General features: G+C 40.0%; 1 protein-coding gene across 2 annotated transcripts in view; it reads left to right on the top strand.

The window, feature by feature from the left end:
* The first annotated feature begins 2,724 nt into the window (after nucleotides 1-2,724).
* The window catches only part of LOC115221408 (GDP-mannose 4,6 dehydratase), a 91,934-nt gene continuing 67,449 nt past the window's right edge, over nucleotides 2,725-27,209 (top strand). For both annotated transcript variants that reach the window (XM_029791589.2, XM_029791588.2), the window contains exon 1: nucleotides 2,725-2,842. In XM_029791589.2, the coding sequence (XP_029647449.1) occupies nucleotides 2,777-2,842 (66 nt within the window). In that variant the 5' untranslated portion in view covers nucleotides 2,725-2,776. The remainder of the gene's footprint in view (nucleotides 2,843-27,209) is intronic.

Here is a 27,209-nt window from a genome sequence, read left to right as displayed (position 1 = left end):
GCTAAAGTGTGTGTCACCTGAGGCGGCCCTTCCGTTTGCCGCCCCCGGGCCCCACAAAAACACGTTGCCTACAGTAATACTCTCTTTACTCTTATACTTGTTTCAGTCATTTGACTGCGGCCATGCTGGAGCACCACCTTTACTCGAGCAAATCGATCCCAGGGCTTATTCTTTGTAAGCCTAGAACTTATTCTATCGGTCTCTTTTGCCGAACCGCTAAGTGACCGGGGACGTAAACACACCACCATCGGTTGTCAAGCGATGTTGGAGGGACAAACACAGACACACAAACTCACACACACACACATATATATATATATATACATATATACGACGGGCTTCTTTCAGTTTCCGTCTACCAAATCCATTCACAAGGCTTTGGTCGGCCCGAGGCTATAGTAGAAGACACTTGCCCAAGGTGCCACGCAGTGGGACTGAACCCGGAACCATGTGGTTGGTAAGCAAGCTACTTACCACACAACCACTCCTGCGCCTATAGCCTACAACAGGATGAAAAGTACCACCCCTTTGAAAGCACCGCCCCTACCGCCACCTCCTAGCTACGTTAGTGCAATTGGGAGAGATTTAACATTTATGTTTATTATAGTAAGTCGAACTATTACGTCAGTGGTCCTCAGCAGGGGTCCATATGGCCCTTGAGGGCCCCACATAAGATTTTTGTTGTTAAAATTTATTACTCTTTACTCTGTCGAGGTCGATAAATTAAGTACCAGTTACGCACTGGGGTAGATGTAATGGACTTAATCCGTTTGTCTGTCCTTGTTTGTCCCCTCTGTCTTTAGCCCCTTGTGGGTAGTAAAGAAATAGGTATTTCGTCTGCCGTTACGTTCTGAGTTCAAATTCCGCCGAGGTTGACTTTGCCTTTCATCCTTTCGGGGTCGATAAATTAAGTACCAGTGAAACACTGGGGTCAATGTAATCGACTTAATCCGTTTGTCTGTCCTTGTTTGTCCCCTCTGTCTTTAGCCCCTTGTGGGTAGTAAAGAAATAGGTATTTCGTCTGCCGTTACGTTCTGAGTTCAAATTCCGCCGAGGTTGACTTTGCCTTTCAACCTTTCGGGGTCGATAAATTAAGTACCAGCTACGCATTGGGGTCGATGTGATCGACTTAATGTCCTTGTTTGTCCCCTCTATGTTTAGCCCCTTGTGGGCAATAAAGAAATAAGTATCGTCAGCATGCCGGCTAAAATGCTTCGTGGTATCTTATCCGTTTTTACGTTCCGAGTTCACATACTGCCGATGTCTACTTAGCCTTTCACCCCTTTCGGGGTCGATGAAACAAGTACCAGTAAAGTACAAGGGTTGATGAAGTCGACTTCTCCCCTCTCACAAAATTTCAGGCCTTGCGCTTATAGTAGAAAGGATTATTAAGGCAACGGAAAAAGTGGCGAGCTAGCAGAACCGTTAGCATGCCGGATGAAATACTAAGCGGCATTTCGTCCGTCTTTACGTTCTGAGTTTAAATTCCATCAAGGCTAACATTGTCTTTAGTTCTTACGGGGCCGATAAAATATGCACCAATCGAGTACTGGGGTCGATGTAATTGACTTCCATTCCCCTCAAAACCTGACCCTGGGCCAAAATTTGAAACCATTACTGAGGCGGCGGAAAAGGTGCCGAGCTAGCAGAGTCGTTAGCACGCCGGACAAAATGTCGCTAAGCATTTCGTCCGGCGTTCTAAGTTCAAATTCCGCCGAGGTCTACTTTGGCTTTCATCCCTTTCAGAGTCGATAGAATAAATACCAGTTATGCATTGGGGTCGATGCAATAGACTTTACCTCTCCCACCAAATTTCAAGCCTTGTGCCTATTGTAGAAAGGAAACCATTATTGATGTTTAGGCCAAAGTCAGACCTTAGGAAGTATGCCTTTGTTCTAAGACATTCCAATCGTGACCATCCCGTCTTTTTCTAATTTGCAGAGGACCTAGGATTATATCATCCAATCTAGTCTTTTTAAGACAACGGTGGATGATACGAGTGAGATTTAACTGCTGTTTCTAGCAGGTCGAACAAACACGTAGACGCACTTTCGTTGGCTGAGAGGTAGAAGGGGTTGTGTCGATGGTGATGATACTTTTGGTGGTTCCGGCCGTGGTAATCTATATATATAAAACTGTAGTTGTGTGAGTGTCTGTCCCCTTCGATTTAGATTCCTAACTACTCCCACATTTTGCGGTGCAGTTTAACCAAATTCGGATATCTTATAGTCGTGATTCATATCGAGCCCGTCTGGCTATTAGCGCGCGTCTACGATGAGTCTACGATTTTAAAAATAATTTAACATCATTTTTTATTCCATTTTAACGCATAATTTTTCGTGTGTCGATGGCGGCGGAGTTGGCGTCCATGGTCACACCTGCACCTGTTTGCTTCTCCCCTTCTTCCCTCCCTCGTGAAGCTGTGGGGAAGGGAGTGTAAGGAAATCAACGTCGTAAAGCGTTGTCAAGAAGACCAGCGTTCTTTTAGAACAACGACTTCATGGCTTGAAGACACCAAAACAGAAATGGCTAAGAAAGCCCGAATTGGCATCTATAAGGGAAGTAACTCTCTAAAAATGCTTATATAGTTATTTCCCTTACAAACCCGAGCAACGCCGGGCGATACTGCTAGTTTAACATAATAAAAGTAACAAAACCGAAACTAAAGGTGTTTCCTTGGTCTTTTAATAACCGTCCAATAGGCAACCGCTACGTCACCATTCGGCTCCCACCCATCCTTATATTATACCGCACGGACTTCCCTTCCAACCACAAGATGGCTGCCACCGGTGCTGACACTTCGAACCGTAAGGTTGCTCTAATAACTGGTATTACAGGACAGGTAAATCAGATCGTGGCTTTTGTTTGTTTTTTTTCTCATACTTGCTAATTGTCCCCCACGTTACCTTAACATGCTTACTTTTGTTTCTATTCGTGTGCACTTAAAAATGCATAATTAAGTGCAATTTCACTATTCCAGCTACCCGTATCTCATTCAGCCGGTGTATCTCGGAGCGGCGTGTGTGTGTACATATACATAAATATATATATAATATATATATATATATATGTATATATAAAGAGCATCATATATGTTTATATGCGTGTTAGTATTTGAATGTGTTTAATTATGTGTGCGTGTTAGTATTTGAGGGTGTTTAATTATGTGTGACAAGTACTTTAATTAGGACCCGTGTCACTGTCTGGTGGAGTTTTATTGTCATCTTATAATCGTGACGTTAACCCCTTACGAAAAATAATCGCACTTGCTTGTGTATGCGGTGTGTACGCGTATGAGCTTGTATGTGTAGAATCTGTCGTGTTTTGTGTACGTACGTTGGTGTAATGTTTCGTATACATGTAATGTACACGCGTAGACACGCCTGCATTTAGGTAAATTTTCTTCGTCGAAGCAATTCATTAGCCACGTTGCATGTTGTGCAGTTGTTTAAATTTTCAACTCCTTCACCCTCAACGTGTCAACTTTTTCTTTAATACCACCGTCACCACAGAGAGGACTCCATAGATCACGTAGTCATAGATACAATATATCTAAACGACGAAGAAAATGAAAACGGGGGAAGGTTGCGTGATCGTGGTTGGTACACCTTTGAACATAGCTCTGCTTGATCAAGGCTAATTCGGGGTATAAACAACAACATAATTATTGTCATCATCATTATCAATGTACTGCGTATATTTTTATACAAATATCTATATTCTGTTTATTCACGTTACATTTCTTTACATTTCACAAAGGCAATAATGAAACAGTTGTTGTTTCGCCCCAGGTCAGCCCTAATCGAGGAAGACGGTTTCAAATTACGGCCATTCATTCCGTCTTTTCCTTAAAGATTATCGCCTAATGCTCAGAAGGCAGCGTGTGATTTGGCTACTATTTCCAGCAGATACTGTTGACTATAACCAGTTTGAGTTTTGAAGCCTTGTGAATGGATTTTATATACAACACTGAGATCTGTCGATAAAATTTATACCAGTTTTATACAAGGATAGAATTAATTTCTATCTTTACAAAAATTTGATGTATGTATGTGCGTATGTATGTATATCAGCCTCTTTCTGTTTGTGATCCTGTGTTAATTTTTCGGCGATACGATCTTACGAATTCCAGTTTCGATACTTGGTGGGGACACTTGATGAAAGCATGAGCGTCACAACCTCCCGTAGTTCTTTCTGCCCTACAAATTAGAAATTTCGTTCATGAGTTGTCCATACCTCAACTACACTCTCGAAATGTCTAAAAGCGTTACTTCTGGAACAAATTTTTTTTTTTTTTAATGTTTGTGTTTAAAAACCTTTAATCAACCTAGATGAATGGATCTATGATTGAATGTATTCCAGAAGTTACCTCATCCATTTCATTCAAACACATCAAATGTTTTTTTTTATTTTATTTTATTTTAGAGACTGTATGTTGTGATTTGAGTGAGATTTGATTGCTATTTCTAGCCAACCAAGGAACGTGTTGTTGCTGTTATGTTAGCAGTTGTGACACTTGTTACTTTCAATCAAGTAACCCCAAATAGTTTGAGAAACTTTTTCAGTGTTATTTTCTTCTTTACTTCATTTTTACCGCTTTTTCCGCTCCGTTGTGAGTTTAGTATGTGCAAAACGCACGTATCTTCATGAAAGGAAACACACAGCAATAAAAACAGTGTCCCTCCGAGTTAGCCCCTAATCTATTTCTCTACTACCCACAAGGGGCTAAACACAGAGGGGACAAACAAAGACAGACAAAGGGATTAAGTCGATTACATCGACTCCAGTGCGTAACTGGTACTTAATTTATCGACCTCGAAAGGATGAAAGGCAAAGTCGACCTAATCTAGCCGACCTATGGTTAAAGGCATTCTAGCCTCGACCGTTGTCCGTTTTTTAAAGACTGTAGGGTGTTACTCCAAGGAGATTTGGCTGCTATTTCTAACACTTTGAGACTTCATCATAGCTAAAAAATCATCTCCGGTAACGTTGTTGTTACTCTTGTTGATGTTCGTGGTGATATTGTCTCAATAATCTCATCTAATTTTTGTTTGTTTGTTTATATAGACTTAAATGTATCTAGGACCACATTTACATTATCCAGCGTATCCTTCATTACTTAAGACGACATTTGATTGTTATTTCTAGCGGAGCAAATGAATTCGTGGTGGTGTCATCGTCGCAGCGACCGCAATCGAGTAAATTGGGTTTGCATCATGACGATGTGCTTTATTGTTATTTTTTTACCTTTGTTTATTTTTCTCTGACGTGGACATAATGGGCATTCGTGTTGGGTGTGTATTTGCTAACAACCTACTTCTCTACCTTTTATACCCGCAAAATAAATAAATTAAAAAAAACTATCAGCTCGAGAGACACTCCTATATATATATATATATATGTATGTATATCTATATATATGTATGTATATCTATATATATGTATGTATAATCTATATATATGTAATGTATATCTATATATATGTAATGTATATCTATATATATATATATGTATGTTATCTATATATATATGTATGTATATCTATATATATATATGTATGTATATCTATATATATATATGTATGTATATCTATATATATATATGTATGTATATCTATATATATATATGTATGTATATCTATATATATATATGTATGTATATCTATATATTATATATATATGTATGTAATCTATATATATATATATGTAGTATATCTATATATATGTATGTATATCTATATATATATATATGTATGTATATCTATATATATATATATGTATGTATATCTATATATATATATGTATGTATATCTATATATATATATGTATGTATATCTATATATATATATGTATGTATATCTATATATATATATGTATGTATATCTATATATATGTATGTATATCTATATATATATATGTATGTATATCTATATATATATATATGTATGTATATCTATCTATATATATGTATGTATATCTATCTATATATATGTATGTATATCTATATATATATATGTATGTATATCTATATATATGTATGTATATCTATATATATGTATGTATATCTATATATATGTATGTATATCTATATATGTATGTATATCTATATATGTATGTATATCTATATATGTATGTATATCTATATATGTATGTATATCTATATATGTTTGTATATCTATATATGTATGTATATCTATATATGTATGTATATCTATATATGTATGTATATCTATATATGTATGTATATCTATATATATGTATGTATATCTATATATATGTATGTATATCTATATATATGTATGTATATCTATATATATGTATGTATATCTATATATATATATGTATATCTATATATATATATGTATGTATATCTATATATATGTATGTATATCTATATATATATATGTATGTATGTATATCTATATATATGTATGTATGTATATCTATATATATATGTATGTATATCTATATATATATATGTATGTATATCTATATATATATGTATGTATATCTATATATATATATGTATGTATATCTATATATATATATGTATGTATATCTATATATAATATGTATGTATATCTATATATATGTATGTATATCTATATATATGTATGTATCTATATATATGTATGTATATTCTATATATATATGTATGTATATCTATATATATGTATGTTATATCTATATATATATGTATGTATATCTATATATATTATGTATGTCTGTATATCTATATATATATATATATATATATATGTGTGTGTGGAGGCGCAATGGCCCAGTGGTTAGGAGGATCGCGGTTTCGATTCCCAGACCGGGCGTTGTGTGTGTTTATTGAGCGAAAACACCTAAAATAGCTCCACGAGGCTCCGGCAGGGGGTGGTGATCCCTGCTGTACTCTTTCACCACTCTTTCTCCCGCTTTCTTCTGTTGGCCTGCTCGCTTAGCCAGCGGGGTGGCGTCATTCGAAGGCTAAAACAATGCGAACGCATTGTGACCAGCGATGTGTAACAACATCTGATGGTCTGGTCGGTCACGTGATTTATATATATATGTATGTCTATATATATATATATAATATATATATATATGTATGTATATATATATATGTATGTATGTATATCTATCTATCTACATATATATATATACACACGAGTGTGTATAGAGTGTATAGAATATGGTGACACGGAAAAAGCACCCGTGCTGGTGACCCGTAAAGGTCACCTGTACTGGTGACCCGTAAAGGGCACTCGTGCTGGTGACCCGTAAAGGGCACTCGTGCTGGTGACCCGTAAAGGGCACTCGTGCTGGTGACCCGTAAAGGGCACTCGTGCCGGTGACCCGTAAAGAGTACTCATGCCGGCGACCCGTAAAGGGCACCCGTGCTGGTGACATGTTAAAAGCACTCATGCTGGTAACATGAGTGCTTTACACTCATAGAGGCAATACACTCTCTGGAGTGGTTGGCATTAGGAAGGGCATCCAGCTGTAGAAACCAAGCCGGAACACAATGGACCCTGGGATAGCTCTCCAGCTTACCTGTTCCAGTCGAACTGTCTAACCCATGCCACCATGGAAAACAGACAGTAAATGATGATGATGATGATTATACATGTATATTTTGAATGTAGAAAATATGTATATTTTGGATTTTAAGTGGGTCTTTTGCTGTGGAGCACTCATGGTATAAGCAATGTAAAGAGTTTTAAGTTAAGTTAAACTAAAAGTTTTCAAGACTTTAAATAGATAATTATGTTTAAATTCTGTGTGAAATATTTAGTCAGTAGATTGTAAATCTATTTATAAGTGTTTTACTTTCTCACGGTTTTATATTTTAATTATAATGTTAATTACAGGTAATATTTTTACAAGATTCGTCACCTATTATCAATAGGTAAGCAGTCTGGGCAGGAGACTTAACCTTGTATGCCTTTGCTGCAAGCATTTGGGCCAAATTGCTGGTCCCTCTACCAGTCATAGGGGCCCTTAAAAGATCATGGGTTCTGCAGTGGTTAAAGTAGTTTAATAAAGAAAAAAAAAAGAGAGAAAGACTTGCCTAAGCAATTGGAAATAAAGCCCTCATGTGAGGGCCATATCCAAAGCATTGCTTGCTTCTATTCACTACTTGGATCCTTGAAGTAAGTCACCAGAGATGAACTTACTAGGAAACAGGACAGCTCCATAAAACTTGCTCTCTAGGTTTGGCCCCTGCAGTATTTGATACTGAGCATCTGCACAAGAAACTCGCTTGCATGTATACCCTTTAACAAGCAATGGGACTTTCGTTTGTCAGTTTTGATTGCTTTACACCTTTTTTCCATATAGATGTATATATATTATCGAGGTATTGTTTCTACAGCTGGATGCCCTTCTTTTTGTGAACCCTTATCTGTTTTTTGAGTTAGAGTTTTCACTCTGCTCATCTTTGAAGGTACAGTATTGACCAAGCAATGTCAGCAAACATCACCATTTGTAACTCAACAATATTTTGGAGAAACGCGGCAGCGAGCTGGCAGAAACAGCATGCCAGGCAAAATGCTTAGCGGTATTTCGTCTGCCGCTACGTTCTGAGTTCAAATTCCGCTGAAGTCAACTTTGCCTTTCATCCTTTCAGGGTCGATTAAATAAGTACCAGTTACGCACTGGGGTCGATATAATCGACTTAATCCCTTTGTTTGTCCTTGTTTGTGCTCTCTGTGTTTAGCCCCTTGTGGGTAGTAAAGAAATAGATATTTCGTTTGCTGTTATGTTCTGAGTTCAAATTCTGCTGAAGTCGACTTCGCCTTTCATCTTTTTGGGGTCGATTAAATAAGTACCAGTTACGCACTGGGGTCGATATAATCGACTTGATCTGTTTGTCTGTTCTTGTTTGTGCTCTCTGTGTTTAGCCCCTTGTGAGTAATAAAGAAATAGGTATTTCGTTTGTTGTTATGTTCTGAGTTCAAATTCTGCTGAAGTTGACTTTGCCTTTCATCCTTTCGAGGTCGATTAAATAAGTACCAGTTATGCACTGGGGTCTATATAATCGACTTAATCCCTTTGTTTGTCCTTGTTTGTCCCCTCTGTGTTTAGCCCCTTGTGGGTAGTAAAGAAATAGATATTTCGTTTGCTGTTATGTTCTGAGTTCAAATTCTGCTGAAGTCGACTTCGCCTTTCATCCTTTCGGGGTCGATTAAATAAGTACCAGTTATGCACGAGGGTTGATGTAATCGACTTAATCCCTTTGTCCGTGTTTGTTCCCTGTATGTTTAACCCCTTGTGGGCAATAAAGAAATAGATATATTCACACCACGTAAAATTAATCTTGCATCATTTCATGGCTTTGAGATTTCAATGATGCGATTGTTTATTTTTAAAGTGACACAATAAGGTGGCTATGAATGACCATATCTGACTAGTTTGAACATAAAACAGGTAGAATATTTTGGCCGGATATGGCCGGTTTAAACACTAAAGGGTTAAAATTCATAAGTGGCAATAAAGCAATAGCCTATAATTTTATGATTTAAAAAAACGAAAGGTATACTCTTTTACATGTTTCAGTCATTTGACTGTGGCCATGCTGGAGCACCATCTTTAGTCGAGCAAATCGACCCCAGGACTTATTCTTTGTAAACCTAGTACTTATTCTATTGGTCTCTTTTGCCGAACCGCTACGGTACGGGGATGTAAACACACCAGCATCGGTTGTCAAGCGATGTTGGGGGGACAAACACACACATACATATATATGCACATATATATATATATATATATATATATATATATACGATGGGCTTCTTTCAGTTTCTGTCTACCAAATCCACTCACAAGGCTTCGGTCAGCCCGAATGCAGTGAACCACAAGGATGCAGTGAACCACAAGGTTGCATCAAATTCCAATGTCAGCTTTGACATGGTTTTTATGGCTGGTCGCCCTTCCTAACATCAAGTACTTGACAGTGTGTACTGGGTGCTTCTCTCTCTCTCCACACACACACAAGGCTTTCATGTCATTTAAACATCATTCTCATCATTTAACATCCGTCTTCCATGCTGGCATGGATTGAACAATTTGACAGGAGCTGGTAAGCCTAAGGACCACACCAAGCTCCACTATCTGCTTTGGCATGGTTTTTACAGCCATCGAAATCAAATTCAATGACTGGCATCCGTGCCAGTGGAGCGCAAAGAGCACCATCCGAGCGTGATCATTGCCAGAGCAGCAAACTGGCTTCTGTGCCGGTGACACGTAAAAAACACCATTCGAGCATGATCATTACCTACATTGCCTTACTGCACGAAGTTTTGTCAGTGAACAGGTTGCGGTCTCAAAGCGATGAAAATATTTTGACAAATTAAATTTAAATGTTGAAGTGAATCTAATGGAGCCCTGTGGAGCTTTAGATGTTTTCGCTCAATAAACACTCACAATGCCCATTCTGGGAATCGAAACTGCAATCCTATGACCATGAGTCCGCTGCCCTAACCACTGGGCCATTGCGCCTCCACACACACACATATATTCTTTATTGCCTCACATATAATTCACATGTCTAGCTGTGAATATTTTATTAAGTCAGGGCTTTGAACAAGTCATACAAGGTGTTAAAAAATTCCCTCCACTGAATTTTTTTCATCCTGCGCATAAGCAACTTGGCTATCTCTGCGTGGGAAGCCGGGTGTCAGCTATTGTTCATCAGTCATTGTGTACCTTTCAGCGTGTTGACATGCTTGTTGACATGCTAACCATTGTACATTTTTTTAGTTGAATGAGTGTTTCAAGCAGGAAACAAATACACAGATACTGTGAAACAAAAGTTCAGTGAAAATTTTCCCAATACTATTGTTCCATATCGTGACACTGTGAGGGAGTTGATAAGAAAATTGAGAAACACAGGCTCAGTGGAAGACACAGCAAGAAGTGGTAGGCAAATTGAGAAACACAGGCTCAATGGAAGACTCAGCAAGAAATGGTTGGCAAATTGAGAAACGCAGGCTCAATGGAAGACTCAGCAAGAAGTGGTAGGCAAATTGAGAAACACAGGCTCAGTGGAAGACACAACAAGAAGTGGTAGGCAAATTGAGAAACGCAGGCTCAGTGGAAGACACAGCAAGAAGTGGTAGGCAAATTGAGAAACGCAGGCTCAGTGGAAGACACAGCAAGAAGTGGTAGGCAAATTGAGAAACGCAGGCTCAGTGGAAGACACAGCAAGAAGTGGTAGGCAAATTGAGAAACGCAGGCTCAGTGGAAGACACAGCAAGAAGTGGTAGGCAAATTGAGAAACGCAGGCTCAGTGGAAGACACAGCAAGAAGTGGTAGGCAAATTGAGAAACGCAGGCTCAGTGGAAGACACATCAAGAAGCGATAGGCCTACTGTTCTATCAGACGAAACAACCTCCAATATTTCTGATAAACTATTGGCGAGCCCATCAAAGTCCTTATGCAAATTGTCACAGGAAACGGAAATCAGCCTAGGAAGTGCTCACATGGCAGTAAAAATGAAATTAAATTTTTTTCCTTAGAAAGTGCTGGCCATTCAAGAATTGAAGACTACGGATCATGCTAAAAGGCTTCGTTATTGTCATTGGTTCCAAAGCTTTGTTACTGAAAAAGGCATAAAAGTGCTGGATGGGTGTTTTTACACTGATGTAGCTGGGCTTCATCTGTGGGGACACATAAATTTGCAAAACACAAGTTATAGAGCACTGAGAATCCACTTGTGACGCATGAGCAGCCTCTGCATCCCAAAAAAGTTGGAGTATGGATAATAATTTTGAGAAAGCGTATTGCGGGACCGACTTTTGTGAAGACACCATCAACACCGAGAGATATTGTCTATCCATTTGTTGGCCAACTCACTGAAAGTGAAAGTAATAATGTATACTTCCAGCAAGACAGAGCTACAGCACATACTTTACGCATCACCATGGCACTACTTCAAGAGATTTTCGGTGAACGGATTATTTCCAAGGGACTTTGGCCACCAAGATCACCGGATTTAACACCACTAGATATTTTTTCCTGGGGAACAAGTAAAGGATCAGTGTACAAGAATCGCCTGAAAACCATTAATGATCTAAAAGGCGCAATCATAACCTTCACATGGTCCATACTGAATCAGACTCTCCAAGATGTATTTCAACACATGTAGAAGAATCAACTTATGTATTGAGAATGAAGGAAGACACTTTCAACACCTTTTATAAAGTTTTTTAAAGTCCTGTAAAGTCTAATATATTCTTTTGTAGTCTTATACCATCTTATAAATTATTTATCTCTCTATATATATATAAACGGCAAAATGTCTGTCTGTGTGTGTGTCCTTTATACAAATCCACAATTTTTCAGTTAGAGGGCTCGCACTTTCTATAGTCATTCAAAACTGTCCAAGGGTGGTCGTGCACATCTTTACATTTCCCCAGTCGCCCCGCAAAGCCATTAAAAAATCAATAGAAGAACTTTTTTTATGAATTTTCTATCCAAAACCCAATCAAAATGCCCGAAACTTGATACGCCAATTGAATGCCAGCTAGCTGTATGTGATTGGTTGGAGATTTGGATAGTACTTGCACGTATGTGCGCATGCACGCAGCTGTATATGCATGCGCTAGCACTATGATCCAGTAATGTCGGAGTCATAGTGCTAGTTTTGCAATAAAATTCTTACTGCAGAGTGACTTTTTGAACACCCTGTATATTGTTTACAATGGGTAACAAATTGTACGGCTCCAGTTAAAATACTCTGCTAATTTTTCGCTGGCTGAGGAATTTCAACTTAAAATGCAAACTAATTCTTATATGATATATCAACTGGCTTATCAATTTGTTGGCAGAAATGTTATTTTCTTTTCCAATTCCCATTTCAAACCAAACAGTACCCCTGGGAGAACACTCGTTGAAAGATATTTATTCTATTTTTGCACCCCCACGTGTATGTAGGTCTATCGGCTCCACTCATGTAGTTTATCGTATTAATATTACAGGATTATTTAGTAGGGGAGAAGATATTGACCCCCACTTGAATATGAACTTAGAACAATGAAAATTTTCAGTATGCATACATATATATATAACGGAATTTGATGATGATGATGATATATATACTGTATATCTGTCACACACAATGTATATATACTATATATTTGTGTGTATGTGTATTATATCATATATGTATGTGTGTATATATATATATATATATATGCATGTATACACTATTCACACATCTTATATAAATACTGTATATCTATTACATATATATGGATACACACTCACACACACACACACACACACTATATATATATATTTCTTTACTACCCACAAGGGGCTAAATACAGAGGGGACAAACAAGGACAGACAAATGGATTAAGTCGATTACATCGACCCCAGTGCGTAACTGGTACTTAATTTATCGACCCCGAAAGGATGAAAGGCAAAATTGAATGCTGTGAGTTAAAATCACTGTTTCCTTTTCAACATTTGTCTATTAGTGATATCTCATTTAAAATGTTTTTCTTTAATCATGGATTTTAATGGGGTTTGATTTACTGACGGGTGACTTTTGGCAAACCTTTTGTATGTATGTATATGTGTATATATATATATATATTATATATATAATATATATATATATATATATATATATCGTGTACGTTGAAATAAGATATGTGGGAGGTGTGTGGGTGGGTTAGAAAGGGTAGACTGGCATCAAAATTGAGAAACAGTAATAGAGTGTGAATTTCTGTGGTGGTGTTGATGGTGGGGGTGATGAAAAGGGTGATGAGGGGGTCTAGGAAGGATTTAAAAAAAAAAATTATTTTATTTTTTTATTGTGCAGAATGAGATTAGATTTCATTGGAGGAAAATATCCAGTTTGTTTTTAATTTCCTGTGGTAATTAATCTGTTTTTAGGGATTATTACAAATCTATGTCTGTCAGCAGCAACATCCCAGCTGTGGGAAATAAATTCCTTTGTGGGTCTCCATTGAAATACAGCTATACATGTATGTACATATACACACGTGCACACATATCATCATCATCATCATTTAACATCTGCCTTCCATGCTGGCATGGGTCGGACGGTTTGACAAGAGTTGGCCAAACAGGAGACTGCACCGGACTTCTGTGTCTATTTTGGCATGGTTTTTTTTTTTTACAACTGGATGCCCTTCCTAACACCAGCATCCCAGCAGAGTGGAGTAAGTGCTTTTTACAGGGCACCAGCTCAAACGATATCAGTTTTGGCATGCCCTTCCCAATGCCAACCACTTTATAATGTGGACTGGATGCTTTTTTTGTGGCACCAGCACTGGATGGGTCACCGAGTAACTTGCAAGACAAGGAATTTTAGAGATGGGAGGGTGACACTGGAGGAGGTGATCTTGTGTCAGACGATGAAGGGTTAGAGTGTAACAGAGACAGAAACAGGTGTCTTGCTGTAGAGGAAGTGTATGGCTACCAAGCCACAGAGAGAGAGATCAAGAATGAGGACAGAAACAGGTGTGCTGCTGTGAAGGAGATACATGGTTACCCAACCAAAGGGAAGAGCAAGACAAAGAGAGAGAGAAAAAGAGAAGACTGGTGATCTTGATGTGTGTATGTGTAGGTGTGAAAATGTGGGGATGGAACTTGGTCAGTGCTGGTGTGTGCATGATGTGTTGTGTGGTATGGTGTAGTTGGTGTGGTGTGATGATGTTGGGAGGTGGAAGAGGTGAGAGTGGGGAAAGCATGGGTGGGGTGTGGGTTAGGCTGAGGGTTGTGGTAGAGGTGGGGTATGTGGGAGAGGGTGTAAGGGATGGGATGGGAAGGATAGGGAAGGTGGGTAGGAAGTTGTGGGGTGGGATTGGGCTTATGGGGGAGGGTTGACGATGAAGGGGAAGGAGAAGGTGGGTATGAGAGAACAGAGTAAGAGACAAGAGAGAAAGAGAGCAGGGGTGAAGAGAAGTGAGAGACGGAGCAAGAGAGGAGAGGTGGGTGGGAGGAGGGAGGGGGGAGAGAGAGGTTAGATGAAGAGGGGAGGAGAGTTGAGCCCATGTGGCGCAAAGGAGCGAAGAGAGAAGATTAATCCCTGTTCACGGTGCAAACGGGAGTCCGGATGGCCTCTGTGCAAGGACATACATATATACATAAATATATATTTATATTTATGTCCTTACTATTGTAGGTACAAGGCCTGAAATTTTGAGGGGAGGGGGCTAGTTGATGTAAGCGACTTCAATGCTTGGCAGGTATTTAGTTGATCCTCCCTCCACATCTTATAGGATAAAAGGCAAAGTTGACTTTGGCGGAATTTGAACTCGGAACATAAAAGCGGATGAAATGCTGCTAAGGATTTTGTTTGGTGTGCTAATGATTCTGCCAGCTTGCTGCCATATATGCATGTATATACATATACATACATATCTATATACACGCACAAATATATGTGTGAGTGTGTGTGTGTGTATATCCATATACACACACATAACTCTTTTACTCTTTTACTTGTTTCAGTCATTTGATTGCGGCCATGCTGGAGCACCGCCTTTGCTCGAGCAAATCGACCCCAGGACTTATTCTTTGTAAGCCTAGTACTTACCATATCGGTCTCTTTTGCTGAACTGCTAAGTTACAGGGATGTAAACACACCAGCTTCGGTTGTCAAGTGATGGTAGGGGGACAAACATAGACACATATACATACATATATATACAACGGGCTTCTTTCAGTTTCCGTCTACTAAACCCCCTCACATGGCTTTGGTAGGTCTGAGGCTATTAGTAGAAGACACTTGCCCAAGGTGCCCCGCAGTGGGACTTAACCCAGAACCAGCTGGTTGGTAAGCAAGCTACTTACCACAAAGCCACTCCTGCGCCTACATATGTCAGTGATGATGAGTGAGTCACATGTCACCGAAACTTAATCAGATAACCTTACCAGGAAGTCCAGTAATTCAGTGTTAGCCGCTCCAGTCTCTCAGCTTCATCATCCATTGTTCTCTATTGGCTTTAATCATTGAAACAATAGCCTCAACAGACTGCCATCATTTACTTGCCAGAGTTTTCATACTTGTTCTAAGAATTACTGCAAATTTCAGCTTCATTTTACAGCTGTTTGAGTTTGTTAATTCATCTCTATAACTCACTGTCTACCTGATTGATTGCCCCTTCATTTTTTTCTTTTATATATATACTAGCAGTATCGCCCGGCGTTGCTCGGGTTTGTAAGGGAAATAACTATATAAGCATTTTTAGAGATTTAAAGTATAATAGCCATCTCAATATGGCTAACCACAAAAGGGGGTGTTACTGTAGCTTCTTACGTTCTGAGATTTAATAATAAACTTTTAGAGAGTTACTTCCCTTATATATGCCAAAAATGCATTAAAAATTACCCTGCTGATATGAATATGAATATCTTTCGAAAATCATAGAGAAAGAGGATAACTATGGACAACTGCTCTGAAACCTCCAGCTTCTATGTATATATATATATAACAAGCAGTATCGCCCGGCGTTGCTCGGGTTTGTAAGAGAAATAACTATATTAGCATTTTTAGAGAGTTGTAGCCAAAAAAAATGCATTAAAAATGGAAAAAAAATGATTTTTTTTTAATCGTTGACTCATCGTAGACATTTTTAGAGAGTTACTTCCCTTATATAATAGCGAAAAAAATGCATTAAAATGGAAAAAAATTATGGTAAATTTTTTTTTAAATCGTAGACTCATCGTAGACATTTTTAGAGAGTTACTTCCCTTATATAATAGCGAAAAAATTGCATTAAAATGGAAAAAAATGATGGTAAATTTTTTTTAAATCGTAGACTCATCGTAGACATTTTTAGAGAGTTACTTCCCTTATATAATAGCGAAAAAATGCATTAAAATGGAAAAAAATTATGGTATATTTTTTTTTAAATCGTAGACTCATCGTAGACACGCGCTAATACCCAGAAGGGCTCGATATGAATCACAACTATAAGATACCCGGTTTTGGTTAAACTGCACCACAAAATGTGGGAGTAGTTAGGAATCTAAATCGAAGGGGACAGACACTCACACAACTACAGTTTTATATATAAAGATTTCCGGTGTCTGGCTGTGGACAAATCAATTCTGTTCAACTGTGAACCCATGAGCTAAGTTGGTACTCATGCTTATCTTAAAGTATATCCCACTCCCAAACTATATTTTCTGGTCTACTTATTTTGTGTTCATATTTTGTGTGTATGTATGATGTGGTGTGATCGTGGGTTTTTTCTTTTCTATATTGTTTCTGTACAGAGGTATCAAGCTGTTGGACCAGGTGATGAAGGTTACGGAGAGGGTCATAGCCCAACTAATTAGAGAGAGAGTTAGTTTAGATGAGATGCAGTTTGGGTTTGTGCCAGGGAAAAGTACTACTGATGCTATATTCCTGGTAAGGCAGCTGCAGGAGAAATACCTAGCCAAAGATAAGCCCCTGTACCTGGCTTTTGTTGACATGGAGAAAGCCTTCGACAGGGTCCCCCGATCCCTTATCTGGTGGGCAATGAGAAAACTAGGGATAGATGAATGGTTAGTGAGAGCTGTGCGGGCCATGTATAGGGACGCCGCTAGTAGGGTGAGGGTTGGAAATGAGTACAGTGGAGAATTCCGGGTAGAGGTAGGGGTCCACCAAGGCTCAGTACTCAGCCCCCTCCTATTTATCATAGTCCTCCAGGCAAAACGGAGGAATTCAAGACAGGATGCCCTTGGGAGCTCCTCTATGCTGATGACCTTGCTCTAATTGCTGAGTCGCTATCAGAACTGGAGGAGAAGTTTCAGGTGTGGAAACAAGGATTAGAATCGAAGGGCCTCAGAGTCAATCTAGCTAAAACCAAAGTCGTAATCAGTAGGAAGGTAGACAAATCACAAACACCTTCAGGTAGATGGCCCTGCTCGATCTGTAGAAAAAGTTTGTAGGTAGAAACTCTATAAGATGCACCAAGTGTAAGCTATGGATACATAAGAGATGCAGCAATGTCAAAGGAAGGCTAACTAGGAAGATGGTTTTTGTATGTGGCAGATGCTCAGGAACAATAAACACTGAAAATGCTCTGAGACCAACTTCCGTCACTTTCCAGGGAGAAAAACTAGAAATAGTTGATAGTTTCCGTTACCTAGGTGACCAAGTCAGCAGCGGGGGCGGGTGTGCTGAAAGTGTAACTGCTAGAGTAAGAATAGCTTGGGCAAAGTTCAGAGAGCTCTTACCTCTGCTGGTGACAAAAGGCCTCTCGCACAGAGTGAAAGGCAGACTGTATGATGCGTGTGTACGAACAGCCATGCTACATGGCAGTGAAACATGGGCCGTGACTGCTGAGGATATGCGTAAGCTCGCTAGAAATGAAGCCAGTATGCTCCGATGGATGTGTAATGCCGGTACTCACACTCGGCAGAGTGTAAGTACCTTGAGAGAAAAGCTGGACCTAAGAAGCATCAGTTGTAGTGTGCAAGAGAGACGTTTGCGCTGGTATGGTCATGTGGCGAGAATGGATGAAGATAGTTGTGTGAAAAAGTGCCACACCCTAGCGGTTGAGGGAACCTGTGGAAGAGGCAGACCCAGGAAAACCTGGGACGAGGTGGTGAAGCACGACCTTCGAACTTTAGGTCTCACTGAGGAAATGACTAGAGACCGAGACCTCTGGAAGTGTGCTGTGCGCGAGAAGACCCGGCAGGACAAGTGAGTCCACAACCCGTGGCCTTCTACATGGGATGGAGCCAGCCTACGTATGCATACCTTCCCTTCTTGGGACACAAAACTCTACTTGTGAAGACGTGTTGAGGCAAGTGAGGATCAGAATTGAAATCGATCAATGGAAATTGCGGATGTGCTACCAGTGCGGTGGCATGTCGAAACTCTGCTTGTGAAGACCCATTGAGGCAAGTGAGGATCAGAATCGAAATCGATCAAAGGAAATCGATCAATGGAAATTGCAGATGTCTTACCAGTGCCGGTGGCATGTAGAGAACTTTCCGTTCGCGACCGTTGCCAGCACCGCCCTGTTTCGTGTCCGTTGCCAGCCTCGCCTGGCCCTCGTGCCGGTGGCACATAAAAAGCACCATCCGTTCATGGCCGTTTGCCAGCTCTGTCTGGCACCAGTGCGGGTGGCACGTAAAAAGCACCCACTACACTCACGGAGTGGTTGGCGTTAGGAAGGGCATCCAGCCGTAGAAACACTGCCAGATTTGACTGGGCCTGATGAAGCCTTCTGGCTTCACAGACCCCAGTAGAACCGTCCAACCCATGCTAGCATGGAAAACGGACGCTAAATGATGATGATGATGATGATGATGATGATGATTAATGTAAGCTCAGCCAGCAGAAATAAAGACATGAAGGGAATATAAAATGACAATAAGAAGAAAAGCTGGATGTACTGTTATACATGTTGTTAGTTAACAAAAAGCTTGCTATTTGTCAGAATACAAAATGGAACTACAGCACAATCTCAATATCTTTGCATCATGTCAGGCAGTACTAAATATTGACATGCTTTCAAGGCAGTTCTCCAGTGAAATGTTAAACAGTGCGAGAAAGGGAATCGTGAAATACTTTATATAAAGTAAACACATGTGAGAAAAAGAAAATTTTTTTTTCCGTTGATTTTTTTTTTGTTTTTTTTTTTTTTCTTTCCCATCTTCTGTTACTTAAATGAGTAATAGATGGCTTGATTAGGCCAGTGTTTAGTTTAATACAGAGTAATATCTTTTGTTTAGATCTGCGTTTGCCATTGTCTGAAGTTGCTTTGCAAACTCACTTGCATCTTATGTTACAAACAGTTGGTAACTTTTCCTTTAACTTGAGACTTAATCTTTGATAAAAAAGACATATTAGATTAAGACATAAGACGTAGGAGTGGCTGTGTGGTAAGTAAGACAGTCCTTGCTCAGAAAGTCAAGGAAGAGAATTCCAGGATTCAAATTGATTAGAATTCATCATCATCATCGTTTAATGTCCGTTCTCCATGCAAGCATGGGTTGGACGGTTCGACCGGGGATCTGGGAAGCCAGAAGGCTGCACCAGGCTCCAGTCTTATCTGGCAATGTTTCTACAGCTGGATGCCCTTCCTAACGCCAACCACTCCGTGAGTGTAGTGGGTGCTTTTTACGTGCCACCTGCACAGGTGCCAGGCGAGGCTGGCAACGGCCATGGTCGGATTGGTGTATTTTACGTGCCACAGGCACGGAAGCCAGTCGAGGCGGCGCTGGCATCGGCCACGAGTCGGATAGTGCTTTTTACGTACCACCAGACCAGGGATCCTGGCTGGTTCAATTCGATTTCGATTTCCCCAACATGTCTTCACAAGCAAAGGGGGTTGGCATGGGTGCCTGTCGTCGGATGAGGTTCTATATCGACTTCGCTTGCCTCAATTGTTTTGCCTATATGATTATGTATTTTAGTTAAACTGTTTGTGATAGTTGAAGACTGCTTCACATTATTAATCATATTGTTAATCAATGGGAAGATAATTGTGATATAAATTGTGCCTAGAATTATTATAATAATGAATGTGAAGTTAGCAGGAAAAAAACAACTTATTCTTCATAAAGAGCACTACAATTATGAGTTGCTAATAATAAAAGTAGAAGCTTTATTATATAACATTATTACTCTAATTTGTAATATAAGGGTCCTTGGTCATCATTCATGAAATAAACCAAAACTTAACTTCTTGTTCAGAAAGCCAAGGGAGAGAATTCTGGGATTCAAATTGGTTATAATTGTTTTGCTTATGTATTTTACGTTGAAGTGTCTGCGGTTGTTAGGGACTGCAGTGATGGTTAGAGACCAGTGCAGTGAGGGTTTGGGACCAGAGCCTTGAGGTTTGGGACCAGAGCCTTGAGGGTTGGGACCAGAGCCTTGAGGGTTTGGGACCAGAGCCTTGAGGGTTCGGGACCAGAGCCGCGTGACGGTTCGGGACCAGAGCCGCGCGACGGTTCGGGACCAGAGCCGCGCGACGGTTCGGGACCAGAGCCGCGCGACGGTTCGGGACCAGAGCCGCGCGACGGTTCGGGACCAGAGCCGCGCGACGGTTCGGGACCAGAGCCGCGCGACGGTTCGGGACCAGAGCCGCGCGACGGTTCGGGACCACTGCTGTGATTGTTAGAAACCAGTAAAATTATTAGGCTGCTATAATGATTGAATGGTTGAAATGGTAGAATGTTGAACTGAATGTCTGGTGGTATCTACTTAAGTCTTAAAGTAATAAGATAACTACCAATAATATATCTGAGTTAACTATTCACTTAATCAATCTCTTCTTTCAATTGTGTTACTCTGTACTAATGAAAAAAAAAAAAAACATTGTTATAATTACAAAGAGATGAACCACCCGAAGGTGATGATAGAATTCACAAAGGCAGGTTTTCTATGGTCAGAGACCTTTCCTGTCATGAAATTTCATCTGTTTCCAAGCGAGGGAATATTTACTTATGGCCAAATATGTTTTCACAGAAGATTGGTAATGAATGACACCACTTTGTGTGATGGTGAGGCTCATCTACAACTGTTATGCAAGGAGACACTCATTCACTCATGCACACACACACACTCACACACACACACACACACATACACACACACACAAATTTTGTGGAGAGAGGGCTCATAGATTACATTGATCCCAGTGCTTTGACTGGTTCTTATTTCACTGACCCCAGATAAAAGGCAAAGTCGACCTTGGTGGAATTTGAACTCAGGATACTACTGAGCATTTTGTCTGGCATGCTAGTAATAATATATACATACTGCCACCCTCCTCTGGCCCCTGTGCCAGTGGTACGTAAAAAGCACCCACTACATTCATGGAGTGGTTAGCGTTAGGAAGGGCATCCAGCTGTAGAAACACTGCCAGATCAGACTGGAGCCTGGCGCAGCCTCATGGCTTCCCAGACCCCAGTTGAACCTTCCAACCCATGCTAGCATGGAAAACGGACGTTAAACGATGATGATGGTGATGACTTGCGCACACGCACACACACATGATGAGCTTCTTTCAGTTTCCATCTACGAATGTCTACCAAATCCACACATAAAGCTTTGGTCAGTCTCAAGCTATAAGCAGAAGACACTTGCCCAAGGTGTCGCATAGCAGATGGAACCTAAAACCATGTGGTTGGTAAGAAAAATTACTAATCTCACAGCCACACCTGTGTCTATATCATTATGACTATAATCGTTTTATATACATTTTTATTTATTGAAAAGAAGTTTCAATATGAAATTTATTCCTATGTTAGTTACACTCCAATTCTTAAGCAACCAACCCATTCATGCCCCTCCCACATTAAGAAATAACTGTTGAGGAAGTTGTGTTATGTGTTTTAGCGGCAGGTAATCATTGTGTATAAAATGTATTACGTGTAATATATATGTGGAGGCGCAATGGCCCAGTGGTTAGGGCAGCGGACTCGTGGTCGGAGGAGCGTGGTTTCGATTCCCAGACCGGGCGTTGTGTGTATTTATTGAGCGAAAACACCTAAAAAAGCTCCGAAACGCTCTGGCAGGGGGTGGTGGTGACCCCTGATGTACTCTTACGCCACAACTTTCTCTCACTCTCTCTCCCTGTTTCTTGAGTAACGCTGCGATGGACTGGTGTCCCGTCCAGCTGGGGGGAATACATATGACACAGGAACTAGGAAACTGGGCCCATGAGCCTGGCTAGGCTTGAAAAGGGTGACGTTTATTGCTTTTACGTGTAATATATATGTCATAGTGGAGGCGCAATGGCCCAGTGGTTAGGGCAGCGGTCATAGGATCACGGTTTCAATTCCCAGACCAGGCGTTGTGAGTGTTTATTGAGCAAAAACACCCAAAAGCTCCTCGAGGTTTCGGCAGGGGATGGTGGTGATCCCTGCTGTACTCTTTCACCACAACTTTCTCTCACTCTTACTTCCCATTTCTGTTGTACCTGTATTTCAAGGGGCCGGCCTTGTCACTCTCTGTGTCACGCTGAATATCCCCGAGAACTACGTTAAGGGTGCACGTGTCTGTGGAGTGCTCAGCCACTTAAACGTTAATTTCACGAGCAGGCTGTTCTGTCGATTCGGATCAACCGGAACCCTCATCGTCGTAACCGACGGAGTGCTTCCACATATGTCATACTATTACGTGGCAGTAGAATGCATTACTCTTTCAGATGTCATTTATATAAGATTGTTTTTATTTGTAGTTATGTCTGGCAAGCATTGTCCTGATTCATCAGTATTGTTATTTTCCTTACTCTTTGCATGCAGTTTCAGTCGATTAAACATCGAGCAGCATTTAATTGTATTCAATGTGTTGCAGTCATTTCATGAGGTGGCGAGGGTCGATGACTGATAACAGTGGGTGGGGTTAGTAACCGACGAACTGGTGTTTCTTACCATGCCCATGGCTTTTGCAGACCGATCCTGTGAATGATCTACATCAGTAGTTCTCTTGACAATTTTTCGCCTATGACGCAGGAGTGGCTGTGTGGTAAGTAGCTTGCTAACTAACCACATGGTTCCGGGTTCAGTCCCACTGCATGGCATCTTGAGCAAGTGTCTTCTGCTATAGCCTCGGGCCGACCAAAGCCTTGTGAGTGGATTTGGTAGACGGAAACTGAAAGAAACCTGTCGTATATATGTATATATATATATATATATATGTATGTGTGTGTGTATGTTTGTGTGTCTGTGTTTGTCCCTCTAGCATTGCTTGACAACCGATGCTGGTGTGTTTACGTCCCCGTCACTTAGCGGTTCGGCAAAAGAGACTGATAGAAGAAGTACTGGGCTTACAAAGAATAAGTCCCGGGGTCGATTTGCTCGACTAAAGGCGGTGCTCCAGCATGGTCACAGTCAAATGACTGAAACAAGTAAAAGAGTAAAAAGAGTAAAGAGTAAAAGGGTATGGTCTCCTTTTATTCCTCTTTCACTTGGATGGACCCCTATAGCCATTCAATGTTTATCCCTTTAGCATTTAAACCTGTCTAATCCGGTCAAAATAACCTGCAAGTTTTATCTTCAAACTGGTTGGATTTGGCCTTTCATGTTTACCTTACAATATTATTCTAGAAATAAGCAATTGTGTCATTGAAATTGCAATGTTACAACATAATGCATAACTAATTCAGATGAATGTGAATAAATTAGCATTACGTTTGACGCAGTAACCTGAATACTACAGGGTTAAAAAGATCCTATAATATTTTCATAATTAAATATTTTTAGGAATTGTATAAAAATAAAGTTGTTAAAGTATTTCGTGTATTGTAGTAGTATATTCTTTTACTTGTTTCAGTCATTTAACTGTCACGCTGGAGCACTGCCTTTAGTCGATTGAGCAAATCGACCCCAGGACTTATTCTTTGTAAGCCTAGTACTTATTCTATCAGTCTCTTTTGCCGAACTGCTAACACACCAACATTGGTTGTCAAGCGGTGCTGGGGGGACAAACACAGACACACAAACATATGCACACACATATACATATATACGACGGGCTTCTTTCAGTTTCTGTCTACCAAATCCACTCAGAAGGCTTTGGTCGGCCCGAGGCTATAGTAGAAGACACTTGCCCGAAGTGCCACGCAGTGGGACTGAACGCAGAACCATGTGGTTGGTAAGCAAGCTACTTACCACACGGCCACTGCGCATAATTTTGACTGTCAAAATCTTATCGGACACCCAAGGGCAATGTGAATTCCAGTTGGGGACCACTGATCTACATAAAGAGTTGATGACTAAAGGAAAAAAACATGCAGGAAGGGACCGGAATTCTAGAGGAAGAAGGACCAGAGATTACAGTTTCTGTGAGGCCTGGGAAGATTGGGCCCATGAAAGAGTAATGAAAAGAGGAAGGATGATTAAGTCGATAGTGCTTGAGTGGAGTTGGTAAAAGATCAATCAGCTCTGAGGAGTAGAGGCCATTATAATTATAATCATGAAGTTCAAACGACCACTTAGAGGCTCCCTTTGTTATTTAAATTGAGGTCAACTCTGAGCAGCTCTAAATGTGTTCTCAATATTACATTTTTACTATGTGTTTTTATTTTTGAAAGACAGATGTATGTAATATGAGGACTATTTGGCTGCTGTTACAAGAAATTGAGTGAACCATGTAGAGGCCGTGATTGGTAAATAGATTTATTGATCTACACCACTCAACAGTTGAAACAGCTGTACAAATATTGGACTTGATTACACAATAAAGCTTCTCTCTTTGTTGCTTTGCAGTAATATGAGAAATCATCATCATCATCATCAGAAGAAGAAGACACAAGGTCATATTTTTCCTGTGAGGGTGTCATCAATTAGAAATATAGCCTAGTACTTAGACAGTGGAGGCGCAATGGCCCAGTGGTTAGGGCAGCGGACTCGCGGTCATAGGATCGCGGTTTCGATTCCCAGACCGGGTGTTGTCAGTGTTTATTGAGCGAAAACACCTAAAAGCTCCACGAGGCTCCGGCAGAGGATGGTGGTGATCCCTGCTGTACTCTTTCACCACAACTTTCTCTCACTCTTACTTCCTGTTTCTATTGTACCTGTATTTCAAGGGGCCGGCCTTATCACTCTCTGTGTCACGCTGAATATCCCCGAGAACTACTTTAAGGGTACACGTATCTGTGGAGTGCTCAGCCACTTACACGTTAATTTCACGAGCAGGCTGTTCCGTTGATTCGGATCAACCGGAACCCTCATCGTCGTAACCAACGGAGTAAAAAGAGAAATAGTACCTAGACAGGTAACAGTCATATACTGGGGGGGAGGGGGCTGAGTGAATTAACTGTATCCTCCTTCTAAAATTTCTTGCCTTGCATCTGTGTAAAAAATTATGATTTTGAGGATAAGGAACTGTTGATAATAACGACCCCACTCCTTGAGGGATTCCTTATTTCATTGATCTTTAGAAGATCGATATGACCTTCTGAAGACAAAGCTTATCTCAGCAGAAGTTGAATCCAGAATGTAAAATGCTATGGCCCTTTATGTTCTGACTTCATATCCTTCCAAAGTTGATTTTTGCTTTCTATACTTTAATCCTATGACCCCTAGCATAAGGCCAACATGTTTCCCTTGGGGTTCATTATTTTCTGAGCTGCATGGTAACCTTAATAATGCTGGTGGCCCGGAAAAAAAAAAATACTGGAGCAACGTGAAATTAAGTGTTTTGCTCAAGAACACAACGCGTCGCCCGGTCCAGGAATCGAAACCACAATCTTACGATCATGATGCTGACACCCTAACCACTAAGCCACGTGCCTCCACTAATTTAGGTGTTAGTTTACTTTTTTTACTTAACCTTTCTTAAATAACTTTAAATATTTAAAATTATATTTTAAAGCATTGACATGAATGAATGGATGAAAACTTAACTTTTTAATCTCTCTCTCTTTCTCTCGCACACACAAATTCCCTCTTTTTGAGGCTCTCTTCTTGAAAATAATAGAATACAAAGAAAATAACACCACTGCTCTTACTATGACTGAAACCAAGCAGTAAAAAAAACTTGCTTCCCTTTCCTTTTCTTTCTGTTGACAACTTAATATGGCTGAAAGACAAGCAGATTTTTTTTGCTGCTTGCCTTTCAGCCATATTAAGTTGTCAACAGAAAGCAAAGGAAAGCGAAGCAAATTATTTGCTGTTTGCTTTATCTGCTTTCTCTGTGTTTCTTTTTCTTGGTCATTCACTCATTTCTTGTTTTGTCCTTCTTTTTGGCGCTCCCTTCTTGTAAATCTCTCTCTATATAAACGGCAGTTTGTCTGTGCGTGTTTCTGTGTGTCTGTTTGCTTGTACCCTCACCCTGACCACGGCTTTCAACCGATTCTGATGAAACTTGACACACACATAGCCCAATGTCATAATTCAAAACTAACGCAGCGAAAATTTTGAAAAGTTCCCCCAGTTCTGAAAAAAATCGATAAATTCGACATGGGGTCGAGAATCAGAAACCCAAACCACAGACCGTCTAGGGGACGCAACTCCGCCTTTTTTAACTCTCAAAAAAATTTACCATCATTTTTTTTCCATTTTTTTGCTATTTTTTGGCTATAACTCTCTAAAAATGCTTTATAATTATTTCCCTTACAAACCTGAGCAACGCCAGGCGATACTGCTAGTAATAGAATACAAAGAAAATACCATCACTGTTCTCACTATAACTGGAAGCAAACAGTAAAAAATTTGCTTTCCTTTGCCTTTCTTTCTCTTGACCACTTGAAACTAAGAAATGAAGGAATGCGAAATAAACTTAAGGATCAC

This window comes from Octopus sinensis, linkage group LG18, assembly GCF_006345805.1.
Source record: "Octopus sinensis linkage group LG18, ASM634580v1, whole genome shotgun sequence".
In the NCBI taxonomy this organism is placed as follows: domain Eukaryota; kingdom Metazoa; phylum Mollusca; class Cephalopoda; order Octopoda; family Octopodidae; genus Octopus; species Octopus sinensis.
The sequence above is the reverse complement of the archived record's forward strand: the minus strand, read 5'-3'. Positions and strand labels throughout refer to the sequence as shown.